The sequence below is a fragment of the Psammomys obesus genome, unplaced genomic scaffold (genome assembly GCF_907164565.1).
Source record: "Psammomys obesus unplaced genomic scaffold, mPsaObe1.curated_primary_1811, whole genome shotgun sequence".
NCBI classification, from domain to species: domain Eukaryota; kingdom Metazoa; phylum Chordata; class Mammalia; order Rodentia; family Muridae; genus Psammomys; species Psammomys obesus.
Window position 1 is genome coordinate 1,065,290 of NW_026596353.1, and position 26,230 is coordinate 1,091,519.

At 50.2% G+C, this 26,230-nt stretch overlaps 2 protein-coding genes across 4 annotated transcripts; one reads left to right on the forward strand and one right to left on the reverse strand.

Annotated features, from left to right (window-relative positions):
• Positions 1-3,954: 3,954 nt before the first annotated feature.
• Positions 3,955-14,603, forward strand: Hsh2d (hematopoietic SH2 domain containing). 2 transcript variants are annotated; one of them, XM_055597253.1, is made up of 6 exons: positions 3,955-4,904; positions 7,583-7,729; positions 9,720-9,809; positions 10,565-10,730; positions 11,135-11,242; positions 13,224-14,603. In XM_055597253.1, the coding sequence occupies exons 2-6, from the start codon at positions 7,605-7,607 to the stop codon at positions 13,704-13,706; spliced, it is 972 nt and encodes a 323-aa protein (XP_055453228.1). In that variant the 5' UTR covers positions 3,955-4,904; positions 7,583-7,604; the 3' UTR covers positions 13,707-14,603. The 2 variants fall into 2 exon arrangements, with proteins under 2 accessions (XP_055453228.1, XP_055453229.1); XM_055597254.1 differs by lacking the exon at positions 3,955-4,904 and adding an exon at positions 5,238-5,855 and having other exon boundaries at positions 7,671-7,729.
• Positions 14,604-16,825: 2,222 nt separating this feature from the next.
• On the reverse strand, positions 16,826-25,184 carry Cib3 (calcium and integrin binding family member 3). Of its 2 annotated transcripts, none has more exons than XM_055597251.1 (6): positions 25,098-25,184; positions 24,481-24,515; positions 22,049-22,160; positions 19,830-19,977; positions 18,080-18,275; positions 16,826-16,921 (listed from the first exon to the last, which is right to left on the reverse strand). In XM_055597251.1, the coding sequence occupies exons 1-6, from the start codon at positions 25,167-25,169 to the stop codon at positions 16,900-16,902; spliced, it is 585 nt and encodes a 194-aa protein (XP_055453226.1). In that variant the 5' UTR covers positions 25,170-25,184; the 3' UTR covers positions 16,826-16,899. The 2 variants fall into 2 exon arrangements, with proteins under 2 accessions (XP_055453226.1, XP_055453227.1); XM_055597252.1 differs by lacking the exon at positions 25,098-25,184 and adding an exon at positions 24,658-24,843.
• Positions 25,185-26,230: the final 1,046 nt, after the last annotated feature.

A 26,230-nucleotide genomic window follows, 5' to 3' on the forward strand; every position in this document is an offset into this window, starting at 1 on the left:
GCTTCATAACTCCTATTCCTGTAGCATTAGTTGGCCCTCAAAAGGAACTTAGCGCATCTGGTCCTGCCAAGAACAGGAGGATGTGCGGTCCGGGTTCACTTCAGCATTCATAGAGCTGTGCACAAGGACAAGGTCTGGTGCCCAGAATGTGCTGAAAATAATAGCTCGTGCCTTCAAGCAAAGAGGTGCTTTGCAGCAACAGAAGGGTAATGACAACAAAAATATCCAAGGTTAAAAGTGCATTAAGGGAGGCAGAGTCAGGCAGATCTCTGAGTTCAAGGCCAGCCTGGTCTGCAAAGTGAGTCCAGGACAGCCAAGGCTACACAGAGAAACCTTGTCTTGAAAAATAAAAAAGGAGTAGATTATGGGAGCCACACAGTTCCTTCCCAGCACTGGGGAAGGGGGGGCTACCCAGTGTGGGCTATATGTGGGGTTGGGGGAGGCCTTTTACATTTTTTGTGTGTGCTTGAGTGTTTTCCCTGCATGTATGACTATACCACATTCATGCCTGGTGCCCATGGAGGCTTGAAGCTGCATTGGATCCCTTGGAGCCAGAGTTCGAAGTGAGCCACCACGTGGGAGTACCGCCAAATCCTGGTACTCAACAAGAGCTGCCAGTGCTAGCCACAGAGCTATCTGTCCAGCTCTTGAGCAGGCTTTTCACACAGTCACAGACTTAAAATCTACCCAACGTCAAGTTTACAGTGAGTTTTACTGTAAACAGTCCCATGAGCAGGCCACTGCTTGCTGTTGTCCCCTTGGCAGCCTGTCATCTCTGGTCTGTGGATTTGCCTGCCTGGGTTAGATACCAGTGCAACTACACCCATCCTTCTGTTCCTGGCACTCTTGATGAGCAACAACTTCTGGTGTTTGGCCTTCTGTAACCCATGCCGGCCTGTACTTGATACGTAGACAGTTTGAACTCGATGAGATCTACCTGCCTCTGCTTCCCGAGTGCTGAAATTAAAGGTGAAGGCCATCATACCCAGAGCAGCTAGTTTTTAGCTTATACAAGTTAGAGCCTGGAGCAGAACTTCCTTCTTTTTCATGGTTGAGTAATATTTCACTGTGTGGGACAATGTTTTGAGTGTGTCTTCCAAGGTTCTTGACCTCACAGCTCAAGCCCAATGTGGTAATGCCTTTGTTTTCTGTGTGTGCATGTGTGTTCAGCAGGTCAGAGGACAACTTGTAAGAGGAGCTACTTTGTGATCCCTGGGGATCAAACTCAGGTCATCATGCTTGGCAGCAAGTGCTTTCTCCCTTGAGCCACTCTGCTGCTCATCACCCTTTTTGAGATAGGGTACAGCCCAGACTGGCTCAGACTTAGCCTTCATCCTGCGTCAGTCTCTCAGAGTTCTGGGGTGAGAAGTATGTTAGGCCCAGCAAGAGCCTAAATATAAGAAGGTATGAAGAGAACTCAGGAAACTAATCATCCATCGATGCAAAAACCCAAGAGACTCTACTTGACCATTGCGCAATGGGGTCACCCCTGCTGGTCAGCAAGGAGTGGCCCCGGGAGACAAAGACCTTAGGTTTTTAAAAGACACAAGGCGGGAATCTCCTTGGGTTGACTTCTTGGCAATTTAGGATTGGATGAAATGTTTAACTTTTAAAATAATTGGTTAGGTCTGGTCACCCTTAGGTCCAGTCAGCCCTGTGGTAAATATCTAATCTTCAAGTCAGTTTGGAATTTCCTGCCATCCACAGTTAAATGTGGGAGGGTGATTAACTCATCCCATGTCTGTTCTGAGGAGTGGGGGTTACAGGCTTTGGATCAAAGGTCAGGAGAAGGATTGGGGCCATTTGGCCCAGTTTCTAAACAAAGCCCATCTCACCGGCGCCAGCCGGTGATTTTTTTTCCATTTAGTAGAGATCTCTGCTTGTTCTCTTCCTTATCTCTGCCCTCACAGATGGCTAATGTCGGGAACTTTTACATTCCTCAGTTCTCTGGAGAAGCACTAAGAGGCTTTAATTAACATGGGCCTAAAACTTGCAAATATAAGTTATAAGGCAATTAAAAGAAACATAGGTTACAAAGTTAGTCTGATTCTTTCAAAGTACACCATCATTTCTCCTGCTTCAGCCTTGACACCAGTACGGTAGCTGCACAGAACTGGAGTCAGCCAAGGTTTGGGAAATGAATGAACAAATAAAGCAAAGAGTAGATGCGGGTGTCCTAAAATGGGGGGCCCTGCCCCGTGTCCCCAGAGTTTGCAGCCCAAGCTGACGTAGCTCGGATGCAGCCACGTACCCGAAGGGCTGCCCAGTGCAGCTCACCTTATCCTGGCAACAGAAAAAGCTGACATGGAGGGAGAAGGACCCCGGGGTTCCCCTGCCCTGTTATCTTCCATCAGGGTCCCTATTTCCCCTGCCTTGGTGACCACCACTACCCCCTTCCTAAAGGGACTCTGGCCAGCACCATCGTGTCAAACATGGCTCTGGCTGGCCTTGCTCCTTTCCACCATTCCCTCTGCCTTGCTAAATGTTTGATTACATTTCTAAAGCTAGCCACTGAGGTCTATTACATTATTTGGCCACTTCCTCCTCCTGGAGCTGACTAACAAGTTCTAGCTATCAAAGTATTGAAGTCCAGCAATTGAGAGCCCCCTTTGGCTCACCTAATTAATGTGCCCAAATAAAATTAAACACCTCATCCTAGCACAGGGTTTCCCCCTTTACCTGTATAAACTGCCATTCGTCATGGGCCACATCTGTCTCCTCTCCATCCAGAGGCAGTCCCTCCTGGACAGAGAGCCCTTCTCCCTTGTTCCTTTTCTCCCCTCTCCTTTGTTCCTTTTCCCTATTCTCTTTCCTTTCCCTCTTCTTCTGTCTCCCATCTTTGTCCCTTATCTGTGCCCTCTGTCCCTCTGGGACAAATAAATCTCCTTTGTGCCGAGAACTTGGTCTTGGGGGTCCTGGGCCCATACTTTTTCTTTCACTTCCTGTGTCTGTCCAAAGTTTGTGAACCACATGAGAGTGGGGGAATTCTACTTTGACAGGCTGACAGGAAGATGTTACCCTGTGGAGGACCATAGCCCCCAAGCAGCTTAGAGGAAGTGGGGTGGACAAAGAGCTAAGCCAAAACAGCTCATGTTCTCCAAGACAACAACATGCAAATGAGACCCCAAAGGGCTGACACCACATGGTCTAGTGGCTTCTGGACGCTTCTGACCTTCACCATGGAGGCTGGGGATCATCCCTGAGCGATGGAGGATGGGAGAGGTCAAGGGAACTCCCTGAAGTTGGCCCAGCCAGTGAAATCAGAGTACCTTGGCTCACCAGGAGCCAAGTCAAAAGTCACTGCGTGAAGTCTCAGTAACACCCCAGTGTGCCTGTGTGGCTGAGCTCCTGGCTCCTAGCTTGGGTGGGTCTATCGCGGGGCCTAAGCTGCTTTCCTTCTCTGTTGGGCCTTCATCAGCCCAGAGGCTCCTAAACCCACAGGGTGCCAGCTCTGCCCTAGAAGGTGTTAGCTTAGAAGGATGCAAGAGAGAATGGGACAGGCAGCTCACAGCCAAGTCAGCTTTGCCTGTTAGGCACAGGGACACATCACCTAGGACCCAGGGTGTGCAGAGGAGCCCCTGCACACGCACGCATGCACCTACGCATGCAGGCACACATGCACACACGCACGCACATTTTAGTTCATTTTAAAATCAGAAGAAGAGTCAGGCATGGACCAGGCCTGCAGCTCAGTTGGCAGGGTGCTTGCCTGTTGTGAAGGAAGCCCTGGGTGCCATCACAGCACCATAGAAAATAGTCACATGTTCCCAGCACCTGGGAGGTAGAAGCAGGAAAAGCAGAGCTTCAGCAGCATCCTTAGCTATAGTGGATTCTAGGCCAGCCAGGGTTCTCTGAGACCCTGTCTTAGAAAACTTAATTAAAACCAGGAGGAGGAAGAGGAGTTGAGGGTAGAGAAGGGAGAGAGGGAGGAGTAGGACTAGATTAGTCCAGGTTTGCTTTCTTGCTTTGGTTTTGTTTGGACTTTGAATTTGAGTCTCCTTATGTAGCCCAGGCTAGTCTGGAACAAACCCCAAATCCTTCTGCCTCAGGCTTCATGAGTGCTGGGATACAAACCTGAGCCATCACACTTTTACAGGCAACACAAGTGTAGCATGTCATTTCAGATGTGTTTTTGCAAAGGAAGGCGTGATAGAACTGTGTATGTGCAGTGAGCCTGTGCATTTCCATGTCTCTGTCCAACCTCGGGGTTTTTGCACATGCTATTTCCTGTTTACCACTGTTCCTGCACTTTATACCTCCTTCAGTCTCTCCTGCTTGTCCCCTTTTACTTTCTGAGTGCCATATGATTACTTCAGGGCTGCAGAAAGGAGCTGGGAACGAGTTCAGCTGTAGAGTGCTTGTAGCTCAGTTGGTGGAGTGCTTGTAGCTCAGTTGGCAGAGTGCTTGTAGCTCAATTGGTAGAATACTTTTAGCTCAGTTGGCAGAACGCTTGCCTAGCAAGCCTGAAGCCCTGGTTCCATCCCCAGCAGTACATAATCTTGGCATGATGGCACAGGCCTGCCAGCATTCAGGAGGCGGAGGCAGGAGGTCCAGGTCATCCACAGCCTCATACTAAGTTCCAAGCCAGCCTGGGCTACATAAAACTGTGTCTCAAAAAACCAAGAGAATATTGATATTAGGAAGGAGAGCTGCGGCTGTCTGAGGAGATCGATGGAGCAGGTAGACAGTAGGTACAGAGCGAAGTCTTGGCAGGAACCAGTATGAGCCCCAGCTGCAGACGGAAGCCTTGAGCAACATTCTGGTCCCGCCCTGTTCACCTGCTGGAGGAAACAGGAACTGCCTGGGGCTGCCCGCCCTGCCCCTCTGACGTGCAGACCCTGAATCGAAACCTAGGTTCTCCAGCAGCTTAAGAGCTCTTCGGAACACAGCCCAGGCTCTCCAAGGTACGCGTCCTACATCCTGTCCCCTGCATCTGGAATCCCAGCATCCCTGCATCCCAACATGCCCCAGCTGCAGAGCCTCTGGGGCTCCAGCACTGGGTGGAGTGTGGGTGGGGCTAAGGGGAGGGCTTGCTTGCAGGAGGGAACCTTTGCAAGCTCTGGCATGGTCATCCAGACCTGTCAGCCCGAGGGCTGGACGCTGAGGCAGGCCGGATCACTAGTTTGAGGCTAGTCAGCTGCATCATGAAACCTGTTTCAAAGAAGCCACGTGTTCCAAGAAAGCCACGAGGGGAGGAAGAGAGAGATGAAACCCCGCCAGGTCCTTGGGGTTCCACTGCCAGAGGAAGGAACAATGGGAAGGGAAGGAAAGGAATATGATTAGGGTTTTGTTTGGGCTGGGAGGCAGGGAGGCTGGGTGGAAGAAAGGTCATTTACAATAGGTGTTGGAAGATGTTCTGAGGTAGAAAGAGAGTAACCTTGGAGAACTATCTGGGTTCAGCTGTATTTCACAGAGGCAGATGTGGAGCCTGCTCATGGGAGCCATTCTGGGAGATGTGTTAGTAGGTGACAGCCTGGACAGGGTTGCCTGCTGCTGGGGGCCTGGACTCCACTCTGCATGAATACTGTCCGAACTGGAGCACTGTGGCAAGTGTCTGTCTGTCTGTCTGTCTGTGCCTGTGAAGCACAGTGAATAGTCAAATAAAAAAGGAGCATAAGACAAGGGCATTGGCGCATGCCTTTCACCCCAGCACTTGGGGGGCAGAAGTGGGTGGATCCCTGACTTCAAGACCAGCCTGATCTTCAGAGTTCCAGGATAGCCAGGGCTACAGAGGGAAATCCTGTCTTGAAAAACATGACATGAAAAAAAAAAAAAATGTACGATCTCCCAGTGTATCCTAGGCTGGCTTTGAACTCATGAAGGGCTGCCTCATCCTCCCAAGAACTGGATTACAGGTGTGTAGCAATAGCCTGGGTGTATCCCAGCGCAGTGGTTTACTAGAATACGCCTGTCATCTCAGCACAGATGGGGGAGGGAGGGAGGGATTGGGAGGGAATGAGAGAGGGCACTATAGCTCAGATACAAATAAAATAAAATGTAATTAATGTGAAAAAATAAAAATTTAATTAAAAAAATAAATAAAACCCAACTTTGACAAAGAAAAGAGAGAAGGAGAAAGAGAGGGAGGGAAGGAGGGAAAGAGAGGAAAAGAAAAGGAAGGTGCCTCCCACCTCTTTTCACATACGCAGATGTGTAAACAATCAATATAATGTGTAGTGTTTTGACTATATAGTCCTCTGTCCTAGTCATTCCTTTCTAGATATGTCATTTAATGACAGAAGCTAAGGCCCTGAGAGGTTCAGTTTGTGACACATCACACTGCAGCTATGTAGGACAGAGTTTGAACCCAGACCATCTGCCTCTACCACCAGACTCTTCAGTACCCTCATCCCAGGCCTCATCCTAGGGAGACTCCAGCCTAGAAGAGACAGAACTTGACAAAGATTGTTCAGCTCCATGGAACCCTGCTGAGAAAGGAGGAACAGGGAGGCCAGGGGACAGAGACCTCATGAGCTTGGTCATCAGTGTTCATTAGTGGATTCAGTTAATGCCTCTCTGAGGGCCTTTGGGCCACACCCTGAGGAAAGGCATTTGTTCTCTGTGGAGAAAGTCAACCAGCCCCTCCCTGTGGGATCAGCTGTGTGTGTGCCAAAGGCTTTCTCTGTAGCCCTGGGGCTGGCGGTGGGCAATGCAAAGCCCGGGTCTAGGGACTGAATTAAGAGTGATTGGAGAGATGGCTCAGGGGTTAAAAGTGCTGGCTGCTTTTCCGGAGGTCCTGAGTTCAATTCCTGGCAACCACATGGTAACTCATCTATAATGAGATCTAGTGCCCTCTTCTGGCATTCAAGCAGAACACTGTATATGTAATAAAGAAATATATATTTTTTTTTCTTTTTTTTTTTTTTTTAAAGAGTGATTGAGGGGACACAGGGAAGATCTTTTTGCTGGTTTTCCTTCAACTCGAAACTTAATCCTGCTTGCATTTCAGGACTAAGTCACCTCTCCAGCTCTGTGTCACCAGGCCCCAAAGCTCAGCAGTACCCCGAGTGTGAATTAACAGCATACAAGAACAGCTGTCACCTAAGGAGGTAGAGGCAGGTTCAGGTTAGTCTGTCTCAGAAACCAAACTAAGTCTGCTCGGTTGATAAAATACTTCCCGAGTAAACATGAGGGCCTGAGTTCAAATATGCCTTTCTGCAGGCATGGAGACAACAGAACAAAACAAAAGCCTACCACAGGGTAGGGGTCTGGGGGACAGCCCCCCTGAATTCTGTGACCAGCCTCAGGATTAGTGAAAGACTTTTTCTCAGGATATAAGATGAGGACTGAAGAGATGTCTCAGCCACTAAGGATACTCATTGCTCTTTCTAGATAAAACAGAAAAATAAAACAACTTTAAAAAGTATGTCAGTTTAGCTGGGTGTGGTGACACACTGGGGAGACAGAGGCAGGTGGATGCTCATGAGTTGGAGGCCAGCTTACCACATAACGGTCACCAGGAAGCAAGTGTGTGTTCACAGGAATCACCCTTGCTCTGGCCACATGGAGGGCTTCTGGGAGGAGTTTCTATCCTCTGGAATGTTAGAGCCAGGAGACACCCACCTCTCCCTCCTTTCCCCAGGTGAGTACCTTCCCTGGATGCCATGGCAGAAGGCGGGAGGCTGCCCCCGCCGCTGCCCCCTCGGCTGGACTGGTTTGTGCACACCCAGGCGGACCCGCTGACCCAGTTCGGAATCCCTGAATGGTTCCATGGCGCCATCTCTCGAGAGTAAGGAGACAGTGATAACCTCCATCCTGCCCAGATCCTGCTTCCTGGTCCTTCACTCCTAACAGTGAATATTTGGGTGAGCACTCAGGCGGCAAGACCCTGCTCATACCAGTACACCAGTCTCAGATTAGCTCCAGGCCATGGGAAGTGAGGATCAGATAGGGGGTACACACCAGTGAGGTCACACAGCAGATGCCCAGCACAGCTGGGCTCTCCGCTCGGTGCATCAAGCCACAGCCCTGCTTTCTCACTTGGAGGTACTGTGCTCCACCTCAGAGGGTTTCAGACCTGGGACAAGCAGGCAGGGGCTGGGGGAGGAGAGCTACTGCACGGTCATATCATCATCTTCCTCCAAGTGACACCTGTCCTGAACAGGCTTCAAACTACCACTACCAAGAAAGACTGGGTGTTGCTTGTTCATTCAGAGGCTGAGCTATGGTTCAATTGTAAGGTGCTTGTAGCTTAGTTAATAGAGTGCTTGTAACTCGATAGGTAGAGTGCTTGCCCAGCATTCACAAAGCCCTGAGTTCAGTTCTCAGGCCGCATGAATAAAGCAGGTGTCCTGTCATCACAGCCCTCGGAAGGTGGAGGGTGGAGGATCAGGAGTTCACAGTCATCCTCAGCTACATAGTGTGAGGCCAGCCTGGGCTACATGAGACCCTTTCCCAAAAGAGAAAAGAATACAATCTGAAAATGCAGGTCTGCCAGCTGCAGGGTCTCTGCCCTGGTATTAACCAGGTCAGGGTCAGGTGTTCCCAGGTTCTTGGCTTCTTACAAAAGGAACTGAAAATAAGGGCTCACATGAATTTGCAAAAGCAACAAAGTGGTCTATTTAGGAGCAAAGTAATAATTCAGATTAGAGAGGGTCAAGAATGACAGCAGGGGCAGCAAGGTGGCTCAGGGGTAAAGGTGCTGGTAGCCAGACTTGACAACCCACATAGCAGAAAGAGAAAATCACTTCTGTGGGCCGCCTCTGGCTTCTGAATGTGTTAGCACATTTGCCCGTGGAAACACATACAGGATAAATTAAATGTAATTTTAAAAAATTAAGAGGTTGGCAGCAGCAAGCCACATGAGTTGGAATATTCAAGGATTCTTTTTGTTTCTTTTGTTTGTTTGTTTGTTTTTATTATGTTTTAGGGAGATTGGTTTTGGTTTTTTGGGTTTGGTTTTGTTTTCTGAGACAGGGTTTCTCTGTGTAGCCTTGGACTTGCTCTGTAGACCAGGCTGGTCTCCAACTCACAGAGGCTCACCTGCTTCTGCCTCTGAAGTGCGGGGACCAACAAAAGAAGGAGAATTTGGTTGTTGCGGGTGTGCCTTGGGTGGTTCCGTTCACAGGCTGGATTAGAGGTCTTTGCTTGTGTCATGCTGTAACTGTGATGCATCTGACTCTAGTTATGCATAGGCATAAAGTGGGAATGAAGGATCCCACAAGCCCGCCTGAAGGACATCATCGGGTGCTGGGAAGCCTAACTGTTCATGCATCCCAGACCAGTTGGGCCTGAGTCAGACTTTTTCTTCCTTTGTAACGAGAGAGACTTACATTTTTATTCTGTTTTATGTCTTTAGTGTGTGTCAGAGGAATACTTGTGAACATCGGTCTCTCCTTGGCTCTCACCGTGAGGCCCAGGGATTGAACTCAGGCAGACAGGCTTGATGGCAAGCCCTTGACCCTCTGAGCCATCTGGCCAGCCCTAGATCAGCCCTTCAGTTCTAGCTACACTGGAGATACACTTGAATAGAAATTAAATTTGATATTTTAGTGGCGAGGAAACTTATTCCATTCCGAAGTGAGAGATGTTCAGGTAGCCTGATGCATGGGTACATGCAATCACAGAACACGCAGGTGAGGGAGCGAGGCTGCCACGGGCGTTACTACAAGAGGGCCGTATGCATAGCCGCAGCCAAATAAAGCCCGGGGCCACTAAGCCAGCCCCTCTGCCTGCTTGCCTCCCTTTCCATCCAGGCTCCTTTTTTTGTGCCTCTCCAGGGCAGCTGAGAAGCTGTTGGAGTCACAACCGCCAGGGACCTTTCTTCTCCGAGTCAGCCACAGCCATGTGGGCTACACCCTTTCCTACAAGTAAGGCCATGGACAGGGGGTAGATTGAGGCTGGAGGCCTGGCTGTATCCAGCAGTCCTGGGACACTGGGGTGGACCTGAGACTTGTATCTGAGGAAGGGAGCGGGCAGGGATGGTGACCCCTGCCCCTTCACCTTCAAGTTAGTGACATGAGTCTGGGTCAGGGAAGCCAGGGCTGTGAGCTCCTGGGGCCCCGAAGATTTTGGCATCTTAAAACATTCAAGGCAAAGCCTTCCCTCTTCCCTTCCTTCCTTCCTTCTTTCCTTCCTCCCTCCCTCCCTCTCTCCCTTCCTTCCTTCTTTCCCACCTTTCTCTCTCTCTTCCTTTCTTGGGAGAGGGTCTCATAGCCAGGCTGGTCTTAACCCAGCACAGGAAAAGCTGAGGCAGGAGGATCTGGAATTCAAGGTCATCCTTGGCTACATAGTAAGTTTAAGTCTAGCCTGTACTATGTGAGATGGTGTCTTTAAAATGAAAAGATTACTATCATTTTGCTCCTACTGTTTAGTTGAGACAGTCTGACTATGTAGCTCAGTCTGGCCTCCAAATCTTTCATTCTCTTGCCCTCAGCCTGCCCAGTACTTGGACATCAGGCAGGCAGCACCACAATTAGCTTGAATCCCTTTATTTCATCCACCCACGAACTCCTGAGGCGGGCCTTAGAAACCATGTGTGGTGACTGGGGAAACTGAGGCACAGTGGCTGCACGGAGAAGGTGGTGCACAGGGCAGCATCCAAACCCCAGTAGTGTCTCCACAGAGCCCAGACATGCTGCCGTCACTTCATGGTGAAGCTTTCAGATGATGGGACGTTCACCCTCGCTGGGGACCACGTGACCCACGCCTCTCTGGACGCCCTGGTCACCTTCCACCAGCAGAAGCCTATTCGACCATATGGAGAGCTGTTGACCCAGGCCTGCGGGCAGGTGGGGACAAGGGGACGCCAGCCAGCAGTCAGGGAGTGCCAGAGGTCCAGGCCTGGGGCTGCTCCCACTGCCCACCAACCTTCAGGCTCTGCTGAGCACCTGCATGAATTCACTGGGGCTCAACAGGGACGGCATTCTTCCGAGGCTAGTGACCTACCTGATAGGAGCTGGGCTAAACCTGCTATGGGAGGGGCTTTTTCCTCTGATTACTGACGGCCTGGCCTAAGATGTGCTGTAAGATGGAGCTCTTTCTGTGGTCTGAGATTTGTGGGTGAAGCGCTTTGATCTGCAGCTAGTGGGCATGGCTCCGTTGAGCTCCTTTTAGGAGGCCCCCAACCCAGGGTTCTCCCATCCCAGCCTTTCCCACTGCTGGGTCTGAGCTCTGTCTCTACCACACCTGGCAGGACGACCCTGCAAATGTGGACTATGAAGATCTCTTCCTGTACTCAAATGCTGTGGCTCAGGATGCTGAGAGCCAAGTTCAGAGGCCTTCCTCCTGCCCACCCAAGGAGGTAGGTAAGCCTTGGGCACCTCCAGCTTGGTTTGGGCCGGGCAGAAACGTGCTGCTAGAGCAGGCCCTTCTAGAAAGTGTTCTCTTCTGTAGCTAGGTAATTAAAGAAAAAGAAATTCCAGTGAGTTCAGACTCTGAGATTAGACTCTATACTTGAGTCTCCAGTAGAGCACTTGTCCGGCACGCCTGTGGCTCCGGGTTCCACCCTGGCCCCTCCAAAAGTAACCAATAAGTCTACAAGCTCTGTCCCGTGCCCCCAGCTGCCTCATCTGCTCACACCCTTCAGCCAACCTGAGGCCTTTCCTCCTCAGGCTCTCCACAGGACCACTGCATATGCCTGGCTTCTTCTAGAAGCCCTCATTCAAGGGTCTCCCTTTCTAATACCTGGATCTAAAGTGTCCCTGTTCTCATCTGCCCTCCACCCCCATCCTTCCCATGTCCATTTGTGCCATTTAACCCCTCCCCCTCCGCTACATCCTCCTATGTGGTCATTGCAGAGAACAAGTTTCAAGTTGAGAGGCACTTGTCTATTCTGGTGTGGATGTTTCCTTTCTGTTTCTCCCATCAGGCTTTGCAGTCTGGTGGCTCATTCTGCCCTGCTGTCCTCACCCCTCCAAGGGGATCTGACATTTTGTGTGTGTGTGTGTGTGTGTGTGTGTGTGTGTGTGTGTGTGTGTGTTTCTGTTGAGACAAGGTTTCACCCTCTATATAACCCTGGCTGGCTTCAAACTCACAGAGATGCTCCTGCTTCTGCCTCCTCTAGTAGGATTAAAGGACTGGCTTGTGGAAGGAGCTTGGCTAGTGACTCTTCAGTGTATATGAGTGAATAAGTGATGGGTATGTGTATTGAGACGCTTTGAGGCCAGTGTGGCTTCTGGCTGCCCGTTAGGCTGAAGCCTTGCTGTACTCTGGGCTTCCCATATGGTGGGGAAGTTCTGACTGCAGTGGGGATGAAGCAAACTAGGGTTTTGGACATACGTGTGGGTGCAAGTCAGAAGGCATCTTGGAGGAGGTTTTAAGGAGCTGGGGTAAGAAAGTGGTACATTTACACAATGGAATACTACTCAGCCGTTAAAATAAGGAATCATGAAACTGCAGGCAAATGGATGGAACTAGAAAAGATTATCCTGAGTGAGGTAACCCAGACCCAGAAAGACACACATGGTATATGCTCACACATGGTATAAGTGGATGTTAGTCCTATAGTGCAGGACAGACATACCACAATGCACAGAGCCCAAGAAGATAAGCCTGATGGGCATCTTAGGCTTCATGTGGGCCCACTAGCTAGGGGAGTTGGGGACGACTCTGACATGGACTATGTCGCCTGCTTTTGGGTCACATCCCCTGATGGGACTTCCCTACCAGGCCACAGGGGAGGAAGACTAAGTGAGTCCTCATGTGAATAGATGAGCTGGGGTGTCTGGGTAGTGCAGTTCCCCTATTCTGAGGAGAAGGGGAGAGGGGACATGGGATGGAGGGGACGGGGAGGAGAGGAGGAAGGGGCCTATGATGGAGATGTAAATTGAATTAATTAATAATAAATTTTTTTAAAAGGAGCTGGGATAGGAGGATGAGGAGCAGTGAGGCACAGGGATGCAGGAGGGCCTTCTGGGAATGGAGGCCTGTGCAAAGGTCCTGGGATTCTGTGTATCTGCAGAACAGAGTGACAAAAGGCCATATATGGACTGTTGTGGGCAGGGGCCTCAGGAGGCTTAGTGACCCCACCCCACCCCCAAAATGAGAAGGGTGGGGCAGATGCTGACATGCTGGAGAAGTTCACTGAGCCACACCTCTAGCCCAAGTGTGGCTCTTTTGAGAAAATTTGCCAAACTTTGGGAGAGGTGGTGAAGCCATACACACAGAAATGGGCAGGATGGGGCAAGGTTGGGTTTGGGAGCTCCAGGGCCCTGGGGCGGGGTTCTTGGGTAGCCCAGTGCTTTGCTGGGCAGAGGCCTCAGGCCTCCCCTTCTCTGTTGTAGGCTTCTGAAAGGAAACCATCCAAAGCAACTGATGAAGAGCTCACATCGGCTCCCTGCTCCCCAAAAGCACTTTTTGAGGAAGCGGGACAGAGACTGTGGAAGAACCTGAGGTCATTGCCTCAGACTAGCTGGAGGGTGAAACAGCGGCTCACTTCACACCTGCTGGGGGACACCAAGCAGCGTCGAAGCCCTGTGACCCGGGCGGCCAGCTGGGATAGCTCCAGCTCCTCAGACCCCTGTGCGGCCACCTCTCTCCAAAGCTCCGAAGAGCCCGAGGCCTGGAGAGGCAGAGGAGCCACCCTCAGGGCCTCCGGGCCTGCCAGCTGGAGGGAGGTGGTCTCAGGGGTCAGAGCCTGGCCTGGAAAGGTGGTGAGGGCCCTGTCAGCCCAGGGAAGCAGGCCAGAGCCTGTAGACTTGCTGGAAGCCCAGGACTGGCTACCGGAGGAATACCTCCCACCACCACCTTTCGCCCCTGGGTACTGAGAGTGCCTCCAGGATCTTGTGCATTCGGCTCCTTTTAAGGTCCCACCCCTGTCCGCACAACTAGGGAACTGTGCTAAAGAGGTGCAGAGCTGAATCCAGCTGAGAGAACTGGTTTAATGGTAACAGAATTAATGCTGCCACTTTAAGGGCGGAGTGAGATGGCCCAGCGAGGAAGGGGGTGAAAGGCACTTGCTTCCAAGCCAGACAACTGAGTTCCAGCCCCAGGACTCACATGGTAGGAGAAGAGGACCAGCTCCAGAAAGTTGTCCTCAGACCTCTACACACCCATAAGTAAATATAACTTTAAAAGACTTCAGAAGTGACTTGGTGGGCCCGGCACGAGCCTGTCTCACCTCTTTGACCATGTGTATCCATGGGCCCAACATCTCACATAGCCACATTGAATTAAAAATATTTTTCTGAAAGCTTTGCATCTGTGGGTTGGGGAAATAACTCAGGAGGTAAAGTGTTTGCCATGCAAGGGAAAGAACCTGAGTTCAAATCCCCAGAGCCTAAATAGGGCTGATGTAAAGGTGCACATCTGTCCTCAGAGCAGCTACAAGGAGATGGGTGCTGCCCTCTTAGACAGACCTTACTTCAGCAAATTGGAAGACAAACAAAATCAACACCAACACAACATGCTCCTTCCCACAGTCGCACACTAGAACACACACCCGCAGAGAGGGAGGGGCAAAGGGGGATTCACAATAGTTGCACCTGTGGCCAGGTGTGTGATACTTCCTAGCACTTGGACATCGGAGATGGAAGGGTCAAGTTTGAGGTTAGCCTGGGCTACATTCAAAAGAAAAAAAATTGTGAGACAGGTGTGGTAGTGCATGCCATTAATTCCAGCATTCAAAAGGCAGAGGCAGGAGGATCTCTGTGAGTCCGAGGCCAGCCTGGTCCATAGTGAGTTCCAGGATAGCCAGGGCTACAAAGTGAGACCTCATCTAAATAATTAAAAAACAAACTGAAATGCATCTGCATTGAATGTGTGACATGCTTCTCCTCTTGTGACAACTCCCTAAACAACCCAGCATGTAAGACATTCACAGCATTAGTATTCCAAGTCATGTAGACATCTGAGGTCTACCCAGGCTGTGCCTGGGTCCTGTGCACACTCCACAGTTTGAGTTCCTTGATGGGAAAGGCTAGTACCTGAAACCAATGAGGACAAGTGGACATGACCTTTCAATGTGTCTGAGCAGATTGGTCACCTATGGTGATCTTCAGCATGTTGAAGAGCCTGAAGTTCAGAGTGGTAAAGCGGCTTGGCCAAGGCCTCAGGGTGTCTGCTAACCTGGGAGTTTTTGCTCTTCTCAATGCCTGATGGACACCGAGCAGCTGGGCTTGTAACTCAGCTGGTCAGACATCCCTCCCTCCTAGAAAGTCAGAGTTATGCCAGGGGCTTTCACACTGGTGCGTCACCATCAGCCTGGAGGAACACAGGCACACATCTGAGGCCCTCTAAGAAGCCACTCTAGGCTAGGGAGATGGCTCCACAGGTAAAGCACTTATGGGCAGTATGATAGCCCTTCGTTCCAGCCTTAAAACCATCACAGCTGAACTTTGTAATCTAGTGCAAACAGGTAGAGACAGGAGGATTCCAGGAGCTCACCAGCCTGCTGCCTCCTTGCTGAATTCCAGACCAGGGTTTGTTTTAAAAAAGAAATCTGAGCCAGCGGTGATGGCACACACCTTTAATCCCAGAACTCTGGAGGCAGAGGCAGGCGGATCTCTGTGAGTTTGAGGCCAGCCTGGTCTACAGAGTGAGTTCCAGGACAGCTCGAGCTACATAAAAACCCTATCACAAAAACATAAAAAGAAAAAAACAAAAACAAAAAAAAATTGAAAACAATAGTTGAGCTGGCAAGATGACTCAGGTGAAGGCTCTCTTTAAGCCTGAGGCGGGGTTTGAGCCCCCCATCCATGGAGGAAGGAGATAACCGACTCCTGCAGCTGTTCTGTGGCCTCCATGAACACCGTGACATACACAAAACCCCTCCCCACCAACAAGTAACACAGGAGTTTTAAAAGTAACAGCGTCTGAAGGACAGTCAGAATCGCTCGCTGACATCCTCCTGCGTGAGAACACACATGTGCACACGCACCCCCAAACCACGGAGGTTTCTCTCCGCAGAGGGTATGGGTTGTCACCTCCTACCTTAAAGTGATGTGTGACTTCGACGAACTTAGACCTCTCTGGGTCCATTGCTTCACTTGGAAGATGGGGAAGACAGCAGTCCCTTCTCAGGGGAACATACAAAACACTGTCAGGGAGGACCTGGGGCTTTTATTTATCATCATCATCATCAACTGAGACAGAGTCTCATTATATATCCCATGCTGTATCAAAAGTGACAGAGATCCTCCTGCCTCTACCTCCTGAATGCCCCACCAAGCCTGGCCTATTCTCATTTTTGTTATATTTTGTTTTGTTTTGTTTTGTTTTGTTTTGTTTTGTTTGAGATAGTGTTGGTCTCACACTCACAGAGATCTGGCTGCTTTGCCTCCTGAGTGCTGGGATTATAGGTGTGAGCCACCACGCCCAGCTAGATCTGTTTTCATTTTTAAATGTGTGAGGTGTCCACACGTACAGCCACAGTTGCCCACGGAGGCCAGAAAAGGTGTCAGGTGTTTTAGGATGGAAGCTTCCAGCAGTCGAGAGCCACCACTACCGTGTGACTGCTGGAAGCCAACTCATGACCCAGGTCCTCTGCCAGAGCAACAGGTGCTGTCAACAGCTGAGCCGTCTCTCCAGCCCCAGAACCTGGTGCCTTTAATCATGGGGTAGGCAGTCTGGGAAGATTCTGGGTGGCCGGGCAGTGTGCTGGCATAACCTCCTCTTGGGCAGTGGGTACCCTAAACAATGGCCCTGGGGCAGCCTTGGGCTCCTGGAATTCACAAGACAGATGTGTGAGTGAAAAAGGTGCTCCTGGGCTCGGAACAGCCTCTGCAGAGGACTTGGGCTTCCTCTGTATGTTAACTGTGAAGCTCTTGCCCCTCTCCACCTTTGGAGTGAGGTCTAGAAGTCAGTTTGTTGTGTGAATGGAAGATGGCAACACAGAGTGGGTGTGGCCATACAGAAGGTCACACAGCAAAAGGCAAAGATCCCGAGGCAGGTTTGATTTCTGTTTATTCACAGAGAGCAGCGTGGAGATGGGTGTGGGCTATGCCTCATCCTCCAAGCACGTCAGATGCGGATGTGGAAGGTGCTATGTGCAGAAAGCAGAGGTGTCACCGCCAGCTCCCAGATAACACCCCCCAGGTCCCTGACACCCTCTCTTCTAGACCCAGAGGCAAGCAGGGAGCCACAGGGGCATGGACAGTCCAGAAACTACAGACAGTATCTCTTGCCCCATGTGACTTGTTAAGGTGTGAGGTCAGAGGTCAGCCTCAGTGGTCATTCCTCAGGTGGCTTCCACATTTTAAAATATTTACCTATTTGTTTGTATGTGCATGTGTGTGTGTGCGCCTGGTTGTGTGTATATACAGCATGTTATGTGAAGGAGCCTGCAGAAGCCAGAAGAGGGCTCCAGGACCCCTGGAGCTGAAGTTAAGGACAGCTGTGAGCCGCCATAAGGGTGCTGGGAACAGAATCCTCTACAAGATCCTCTGCAAGAGCAGCCAGCACTCTTAAACACTGAGACCCCCTCTCCACCCCCCAAACTTGTTCTTCATTTGGTTGATTTGGGGGTGTGAAGATACTGGCCTCCCTGTAGCTCAGGCAGTTCTGGAACTCACAGTAATCCTCCTGCCTCAGACTCTTGGGTGCTTCTACTACAGATGCCACATGCCCAGCTCTCTATGGGGACTGTAAGCACCTGTCTGGGTAAGCATTCGCATCCCAGCTCCTTTCCTGACAGGCTGTAGGACTAAAACCTGGCAGTTGGCTGCCTGTAAGCCTCCACTTATTCCTTGATAAACAGGAGTGGTGAGGTTTAAAGGTGGCAGACGTTCTTAATCCCTCACTCCAGCCGCAGAGGCTGGTGGGTCTCTGTGAGTTCAAGACCAGCCTGTTCTACATAGAGAGTTCCAGGCCAGCCAGGACTACATAGTAAGACCCTTTCTGAGAAAAACCAAATCAAATAAACAAGCAAGTAAATGGATGTGGTCCTGGGCCATAGTCTACCAACTGGGCTAACTGTGTCCCCACCAACAGCCCTGCAGCTAAGGCTCTGATGATCTCCCAGATTGCCAAGGACAGCAAAACTGTGGCAGCTGATGGAAGCAGTGCTTCTGCCCGCAGGAGATGTCCACAGCCTCCTACTTTTGGTCCTGGGACAGAGTGGGCTTGAAGCCACAGGAGATAGGGAACTTCCTGAGATCTTCAGTGACCTTAGGAATTCTGATTCCTGGGTTGAAACCTGCACCTGAGGAAGTCTGGAGCCCGCAGGATCATGCTTTGGAAGTCCTCCAGGGACAGCCTCCCATCATGGTCACCATCCGCTTCATCCAGCACCTTCTCACACACCAGCGTCACCTCCTCGGCACTCAGCTCCCCACGAGTCAGCCTGGTCACTGTCTGTTCCAGGTCCCAAGCGCAGATGTAGTCATCATTGTTGAAGTCTGGGAGGCCAAGAGTGGGGCCAGGGACACCAGGGGGCAGGAGGACATACGTTGTCTGTCCCCATGCTTTGGAACTGCACATGGGCCCCGGAACTCATACACGTGCTGACCACATCAGAACTTCTCACCGGAGCACTGAGAGCCGTCTAAGCCAGTGCGACAACTGCCCATTTCCTTTATATAACACTTATATTTCATGCCAGGCAGCCAGGCGACTGCAAGCATTTATTGAGTGTCTTCTGTTTGCCAGCCGTTAGAATAACTTTTTCTTCTTAAAAACTTTTAAAGTTTATATATATATATATATATTATACTTATAGATATAAATATATTTATATTTATCTATATAAAAATATATTCATATATTTATAAATATATATTCATATATACATATATATATGAATGTTCTATCTGCATGTACACCTGCACGCCAGAGGAGGGCATCAGATCATATTACAGATGGTTGTGAGCCACCATGTGGGTGCTGGGAATTGAACTCAGGACCTCTGGAAAAACAAGCAGTGCTCTTAACCGCTGAGCTATCTCTCTAGCCGCCAGATAACTTTTTTTATCCATCCATTCATTCACTCAACTGATTAAGCATTCACTGTGTGCCAGGCACCATAATTGCTTTTCACTTATCCACTCGGTCACCAAATAGCCCTGGCTGTCCCGTACTCGCTTTGTAGACCAGGCTGGCCTCGACTTCCTTCCCTGAGTTGCTGGGATTACCAGCGTGCACCACCACGCCCGGCTTTTGGTGTTAGCCTTTTTTGTCATTCTCTCACTTAGCAAGTACTTATTAAGTACATACTATATACCAACTATCATGATAGTTGCTTTTTATTCATTAACTGGCTCATCAAGCATTGAATACCTATTGTATGCCAGACACTGTGATTTTTCATTAACTCCCCTACACTTGGTAAATAAATGACACGAAAGGTTGTTTTAAGCATTTCGACCTGCGCCTGCACACAGAGCTGCCCATGTTCCTGATGACCTCCACAGCAGATGCGCTGAGGTCAGGGACACTGACAGCATCCCAGGAACACAGGTGACTCGCTCAGCAGAGGGCTGTCACCTGTGGGCTCTGTGAGCTGCTGGGGCCTGGAGAGTTTTATTGGTTCACTTACTGAGCATTTACTGTGTTGGGTACCATGGCAACTGTTCTCATTGGCTCCCTTATGAGTATTAAGTGCCTCCCACAGGTCAGGCCCAGAGAACAGTGCTGTTACCCCACATGCTCTCATTCAGAAAATACTGAACATCTATATGTGCTCTGACCAGAGGCCAGTGGGGATGCGGTCCAGGGGTAAAAAGCACCTGACTGGAACCCTCGGTGAGGGACTGGGAGCAGAGAGCACAGCAGAAGTGAATGTCCTGAGGCTGGAAACAGTCGATGAATTCAAGGAAGGGTGGGCCTAGTGCGGCTGGAATAGTGTGCAAGGAGGTCTGGGAGAAGGTGGAGGGCAGGGTGGACACTGGACTCCCTGGGGAGATGAGCATTATATGGGTGTCTTTCTGATTTCCACCCCAGGGCCCAGCACTCACCATATATCTTAAAAGCGTAGTAGGCCTTCAGGTCCCGAGGAGCCATCTCACTCATCACCGAGAACATATCCAGGAAGTTCTCTAAGGTCATGTGACCATCCCCATCTTGAGAGAAGACCTGTGCAATCCTCTGGCGGAAAGGGTTATCCTGGGGACAGGAAGGCAAGTATCTGCTCTGAGGGCCTCTCCCACAGCCCACGGGGTCATCCCTGCCCCAGTGCTCAGGACCCAGGGTCCCCAGACAGGAACAGGCAACTGCTGCTCACACCTGTGGTATACGCCTTTAATCCAGAGGCAAAGGCAGGAGCTCTCTGTGAGTTCAGGACAGCCAGGGCTATACAGAGAGACCCTGTGGGGTGGGGGCGGGGAATAACACTCTTAACTCACAACTGTAGGTAGCCTCAGGAAGTCTCTGAAACTGACCAGAGTTTCAGAGACTAGCCACTTCTTCCCCAAGAGCATCTACACCCTACGGACTGCCGAGAGATGTTCTCAGACAAGCTGGGCTGCTTAAAAAAGTCTCAGACCTGAAGAGGTTTACATCACCGGAGCCACATGGAAAGGGTGCTCCCTGACCCACTGAGCTGCCTGCAGGCGCTGAGCTCCAGGGGCCCAGCGTTGTGAACTGTCACCCATGCTGGCGTGGGCTTTGGTCATGCAGCTGTATTTGGGTCCTTTCCGCTCCTGTAAGGAACCTGTGGTGGTTTGAATGAGAATGGCCCCTGTAGGTTAGCGTATTTGACATACGCTATTTAGGCATCGGGAGTGGCATTACTTAAAAAGGATTGGGAGACGTGGCCTTGCTGTAGGAAGTGTGTCACTGTGGGTGGGCTTTGAAGGGTCAGGCCCAGAGTCTTTCCCTGCGAACCAGACGTGGACCTACTCCCTGCAGGTCTGCGTGTGTGCCGCGTGCTCCCTGCCGGATGGAACCTATGAAAGTTCTGGTGCTTAAGCAAGCTTCCAATTAAACTTTATAAGAGTTGCTGTCGTCATGATGTCCCTTCACAGCAATAAAACAACGACCAAGACAGAACCTTGATAAAACCCATTGGCTCACCAAGTTGGGCTTTGGTAACATCAGTACTTTGGTCTGTTGTCTGGGGTAAGTAGATGTTTATTCGTTTCCCCAGGGTTGGTGTCACATGCCACCTCCAGTGACACCACAAGAGGGTGTCAGATCCCCTGGAGCTGGAGCTGGAGTTGGAGATGGTTCCCTGAAACACACACACATATTCACACACACACACACATCCCCGCACATCCCCCAACATACAGTCCCTCCACATTTCCATAAAAATACACATCCTCCCACACCCCTCCACTTTCCCCACTCATACCTCCCCACATCCCCTACACACACACACACACACACACACACACACACACACACACACACACACCATTCCTCACATACACATTCCCCCTGTAATGAGCATAGTAAAAAATGCCTTTTAGACATGTGAAAATAGCTTAGTCATTACACCCAAGGCTACACCCAACAACCAGAACCCAGTGACATCACTCGAGATAAGCAGACACAGTCCTGGAACCCCATGATGCTCACTGACAGTATTTAAGTGGAGGCCAAGAACAATGCTCTGCTCTGCACATCTGGAGAGATGACCCTTTGATCTGCCCTGCAGCTGGAGCATCTCCCCAGGATCCTGACCCTCAGATCAGAGACTTCTGTTAGAAGCTGGACTTGACCTTCAGCTGTGAAACACTGCCCAGCCTTGTGTAGATAGGCTTAGGCCGTAGTTAGGAATTTAGAGTATGAACACTGTGTGATGGCCCTCAACATAATAAAATATAGCTGGGGGAGCGGTGAGACAGGGTTTCTCTGTGTAGTCATTTTGTAGACCAGGCTGGCCTCAAACTCAGAGAGCCGCCTGCCTCTGCTTCCTGAGTGCTGTGTCTTTCTGATCTCTATGATTGTTTTCTTTTTTCTGTTTTTGTTTTTAAGACATCAGCTTACTGTGTAGCCCTGTCTAGCCTGAAACTTGCTATGTAGCCCAGACTAGCCTCAAACTCAGAGAGACTTGCTTGTCTTTGGAAGTGATCTGATGTCACCATGCCCCAGCCCATGACTGCATCTTAACCTGAGTGTCTCTCTAAGCCCCGGCTTCTTTTTTTGTAAAATGAGGGTACCAGTAGCTTCCGCCTGGCATAGAAATGCAATGGAAATACATTTTCCCTTGTTCCTCACAGCCCCAGAGTACCTTCAGCTCCGGCATGCTGCCAATCAGCTCGTAGGGAACCTTCACCTCAGGACTGGTGGTATAGTCCAGGGGCACCAACTGAGGGGCCAGGTCCTGGTAGCGATAGAAGAGCCTGTTGTAGGGCGAGAGAAGCCATGAAATCTGGGAGCCAAGAGGCAGAAGAGACATGTCCCTCTTCTCACATTCTTGCAGTTACTCCTTCCACAAGAAAGGATGCTGGGTCCCCAGGAGCACACAGAGCCAGAAAAGGGCACCTCTGTCTTCCTCTCCACAGACAAGAAAGACCAGGTAGAGAAGGGAAGTCAAAACAAGGTAAGAAGGAAGAAGGGCTTCCTGGAGGAGGAGCATTGGTGTTGGGCTTAGAAGTAGGAGTAGCGTTCACCAGGAAAATAGAGTAGAAGGAGGAGGGGCCCGTGGCTGTGCCTGAGGGACCGGGGCACACTTCATCATTACTCCAGCAGACCCTGGTTCTACTGCCCCTCCACCCCCAGTCTCGTGCTTCCTTCACTTGCTCCACATGAGGGGCAGGCCTCTTCCCATGGGGCAGGCTGGCAAGCAGCTAAGATTCATGCTGTTCCTGCCTCAGCTCCCCAAGTGTGGAGATGACAGGCTCGTGCTGCTTCTGCTTGGATTTTTTTGAAAAAGTTATCCACAAAACCCTGAACACCACATACATAATCTTTCCATACAAATTCCTCACCCAGTGACGCCATGCCTTCCTTAGAGTGTATAGTAAGCCTCACAAAGACCATCTTTGATACCTCTGACGTACCCAAGCTGCTGTGTCAGAGGGACAAGGATGTCCCTGGGTTTTCTTATGACTGCAGACTGAGAGTGACTAAATGCTCCATCACTTTGTCAGCAGTCCTTCAGGGAACACTGAGTGTTCATCTTGCCTTGAAAACCTTTTTACAGTCATGTATTATTTGTGTGCATGTATATGTGTGTGCATGCCTGACAAAGGTCAAGACCAGGGAACAACTTATGGGAGTGCCTTCTCTACTATGGGTTTGAACTCTGGTCCTCATCCTTGGCAGCAAGTACTTTTGTTGGGTGAGCCATATTTTGGACCCACAGAGTTTGTATTTCTTTGTGGCATCCAGTGAGCGCCTCTCTCCTCCCAGCCACAGTTACTTTGTTCAACAATCTGGAAGCTCGGGCCAGCCAAAATGCCAGACTCATCAGAACTCTGCTTGTCTGCCCTGGGAACTGAAGTCCTTCTTGTCCAAGCCTCAGTTTCCCCAGCAGTAATCTGATCATGGTGGCCAAAGTGACCCAGGCAGCTGTCCTTACAGACAATGGGCTGATGGATGAGAGGTGTGCCCATCAATAATGGACGCTCTGTGCCCACACAGAGGGCTTTGGCCTGAACGCCCCACAGCTGAACCCCAGTCGGCTTGGGTTTCACGGCTCCAAGTTCATGGATAATGGCCCGACAGAAGGGTGACACGGGAGGTTCATTTGTGTCTATCTTGCTGGGTTCAAGCCAGGAACTTGCAATTACCCAGGGGCACCTGCAACCCCAATCTCCTTCATGCCACTCACAGCTCGGAGCTGGATCTCAACTCTGTAATGGATTTCCAACCACAAAATGCAAATGTGCCCCTGCAAGGCTCCAGCACCTTCCATGGCTCCCTCCTACCTTTGGGTAAAAGTACCAGTTCCTTAGTACAAAAGCTCTGCCAGGTTGACAGGGTGTGACTTCACAGCCACTGACCTTGAGGCAACATGCACATCAAAGCTTGAAATTTGCTGGTGCTTGACTCCTTTCACATTGCAAAAGACCTGAGCATGGTGGCGCACACCTGTGACCCAGCACTCAAGGGCAGAGGCAGGTGGATCTCTGTGAGATAGAGGCCAGCCTGGTCTACAGAGTGAGTTCAAGGCCAGCCTCATCTACAAAGTGAGAAACCCTGTCTTGAAAAACCAAAAAAGAAAAAAAAAAAAAGACAAAGAAGGAACAAAAGAAAGAAATAAGAAAAGGGGCCAAAGTGACAAAATGCCTCATTTGGTAGACATGTGCTGAGTTGCCTGATGACCTGGGTTTCACCCCTGAGACCCATATGGTGGAAAGAGAAATTTGCAAGCTGAAGCAGCGGAACTGAGTCCCAGAAGCCACTAAAAGGAGGCAGAGAAGGGCTGACTCCACAGATTGTCATCTGACCTCCACCCGAGCACCACGGCACCTGTGCGCACGCATTTGCCCACTCACAAATCACGCCCCTCAACATCCATAAGACGTTTTCAAAATTAGTTACAGCCAGCTACAATGGAATATACCTGTGAGCCCAATACCCAGGAAGCAGAGGTTTTTTTTGAGGCTAGCCTCAGCTCCTTCTCAAACAAATAAAACAGAACAACAACCAAAAGATTGCACAAAGGCTCAGCAGTGATTGGAAAGTTGTTTTGGAGTACCCTTCATTCCCACTGACCTCATGATCTCCTTCCTCGTGAAGAAAGTACAGTCCTGTGGAGAGAGAAATCAGCTTGACCCAGCTCTGCATCTGAGTAATCTCTCCGAGTGCCCCTCCAGTCACTCCTGATGTCACAAACAGGCTCTTCGGAGACTCTTGGCAGCCAGACTGGCAGGACCCATAGCCTCCACCCACCTGGTATTCCTCCAGCTGCTCAGGAGTGAACACAGTTTGCTTGTTGCCCATTCCGGGACCACAGCCTCGAATCCACTAGGACTGAAGTTACGGGAGCACCCACGCACACAGTGTCCCTGCCCTGGCTGTCACCCGCCCACCCATCCAGTCATCCCCAGGCTAAGTGAAGCTCAAGTTACAGCCTGGCTCTCTGGGCAACCATTTGTATGTGTCCACAGTTGAAGAATGAAGGCTGTGGGCGGTCACAGAGGAGCCATGCCTGTCATGTGGTGAGCCGTTCAGTCTAGGACACCTTCAACGGAAGGCCATGCACATACCACAGCTCAAATCCCAGCTTTCCCAGTTAGCTGTGTGGCCTGGGTAATTGTCTGACCTCTCTGAACCTTGCTTGTGAAATGAAAGTTACATTAATGTCTATGTCGTAGGATAACAGACATTACCTTGGGTGTGGAAGTGCATGCCTGTAGCTGAGGTAGGAGGGTCATGAGTTCAAGGTCAGCTTGAAGCTGCATAGTGAGACTGTGCGCATGCATGCAAGGGTGTGTGTGCATAAAAAGAGAGAGGAGGAGGAGGAAGAAGAGGTTTTAGGAATGGAGGGAAGTAGACTAGGGAGATAGCCAATAAAGAACTTTCTGTGCACATCTGTAACCTTAGTGGTGATGGGTATTGGGGTGGGTGAAGACAGGAGGATCCCTGGAGCTCACACTCAGCCTGGCCAATCAGTCATCTCTGGGTTTAATGAGAGATCTTGCCTCAAAAAGAAAAGATGAGAAGTGGTCGAGGAAGATACCAGATCACATACATGCACTGAACAAGGAGAGTGAGGGTCCTTGACTGTTGTTCATAAGCCAGCTCTAGGCCCTAGGACTGCAGGAGTGGATGCGGCTAGATGAAGCAGGAGGTGAGCGCTGCAGTCCTTGTATTAAGTGCTGAGTTAGACAGTGAAAGAGATACAACGTCTAAAGCTGAGAAACTGTGCTCTGCTGTGTTTGTCAGTTTTATTCAAGCCAGAGTCATCTGGGAAGAAGGAACCACAACAGATAAAACCCTGCCATGGGCTTTTGATCTGGTTTGCAAGGCAAGACCTAAGTCCCTCCAGTGAGAGAGCGGTCAGTTACCCATTAACCTTGCAGCACTGCGTCCAGAGTCCACAGCTCAGGGAAAATGGTTGCTCCTCCTCTCCCGCACCGACTTCCCTGCCTATCACACCTAAAATAGTGGGGGTGTGAGGCCTGTGTAACCTGTTTCTGAAAAAGAAACTATGTCTTAAGGGTAAATGACCTAGGCATAAACACCAGTTTTAAAAAAAGAGAAAAACCGAAAAACCCACAAAAATGTGCTTTGACCTCTGGTAATATTTAACCATCACCATAGCAACAGCTAATCAGCGAATACCTGAAATTTACCCAGATGTTCTTTACAATAGGATGCGTAAAACAATTATGGTTTGGCCCTCTGGACACCCATTATTTGTTAAATGTCAATCAGCCATAGAACTTCCAAGCTGGAATTCCCTGAACCTTGCTGTAACCCAAAATAAAAACCTCTCTCTCCCTGAGCTCTGGACTCTACG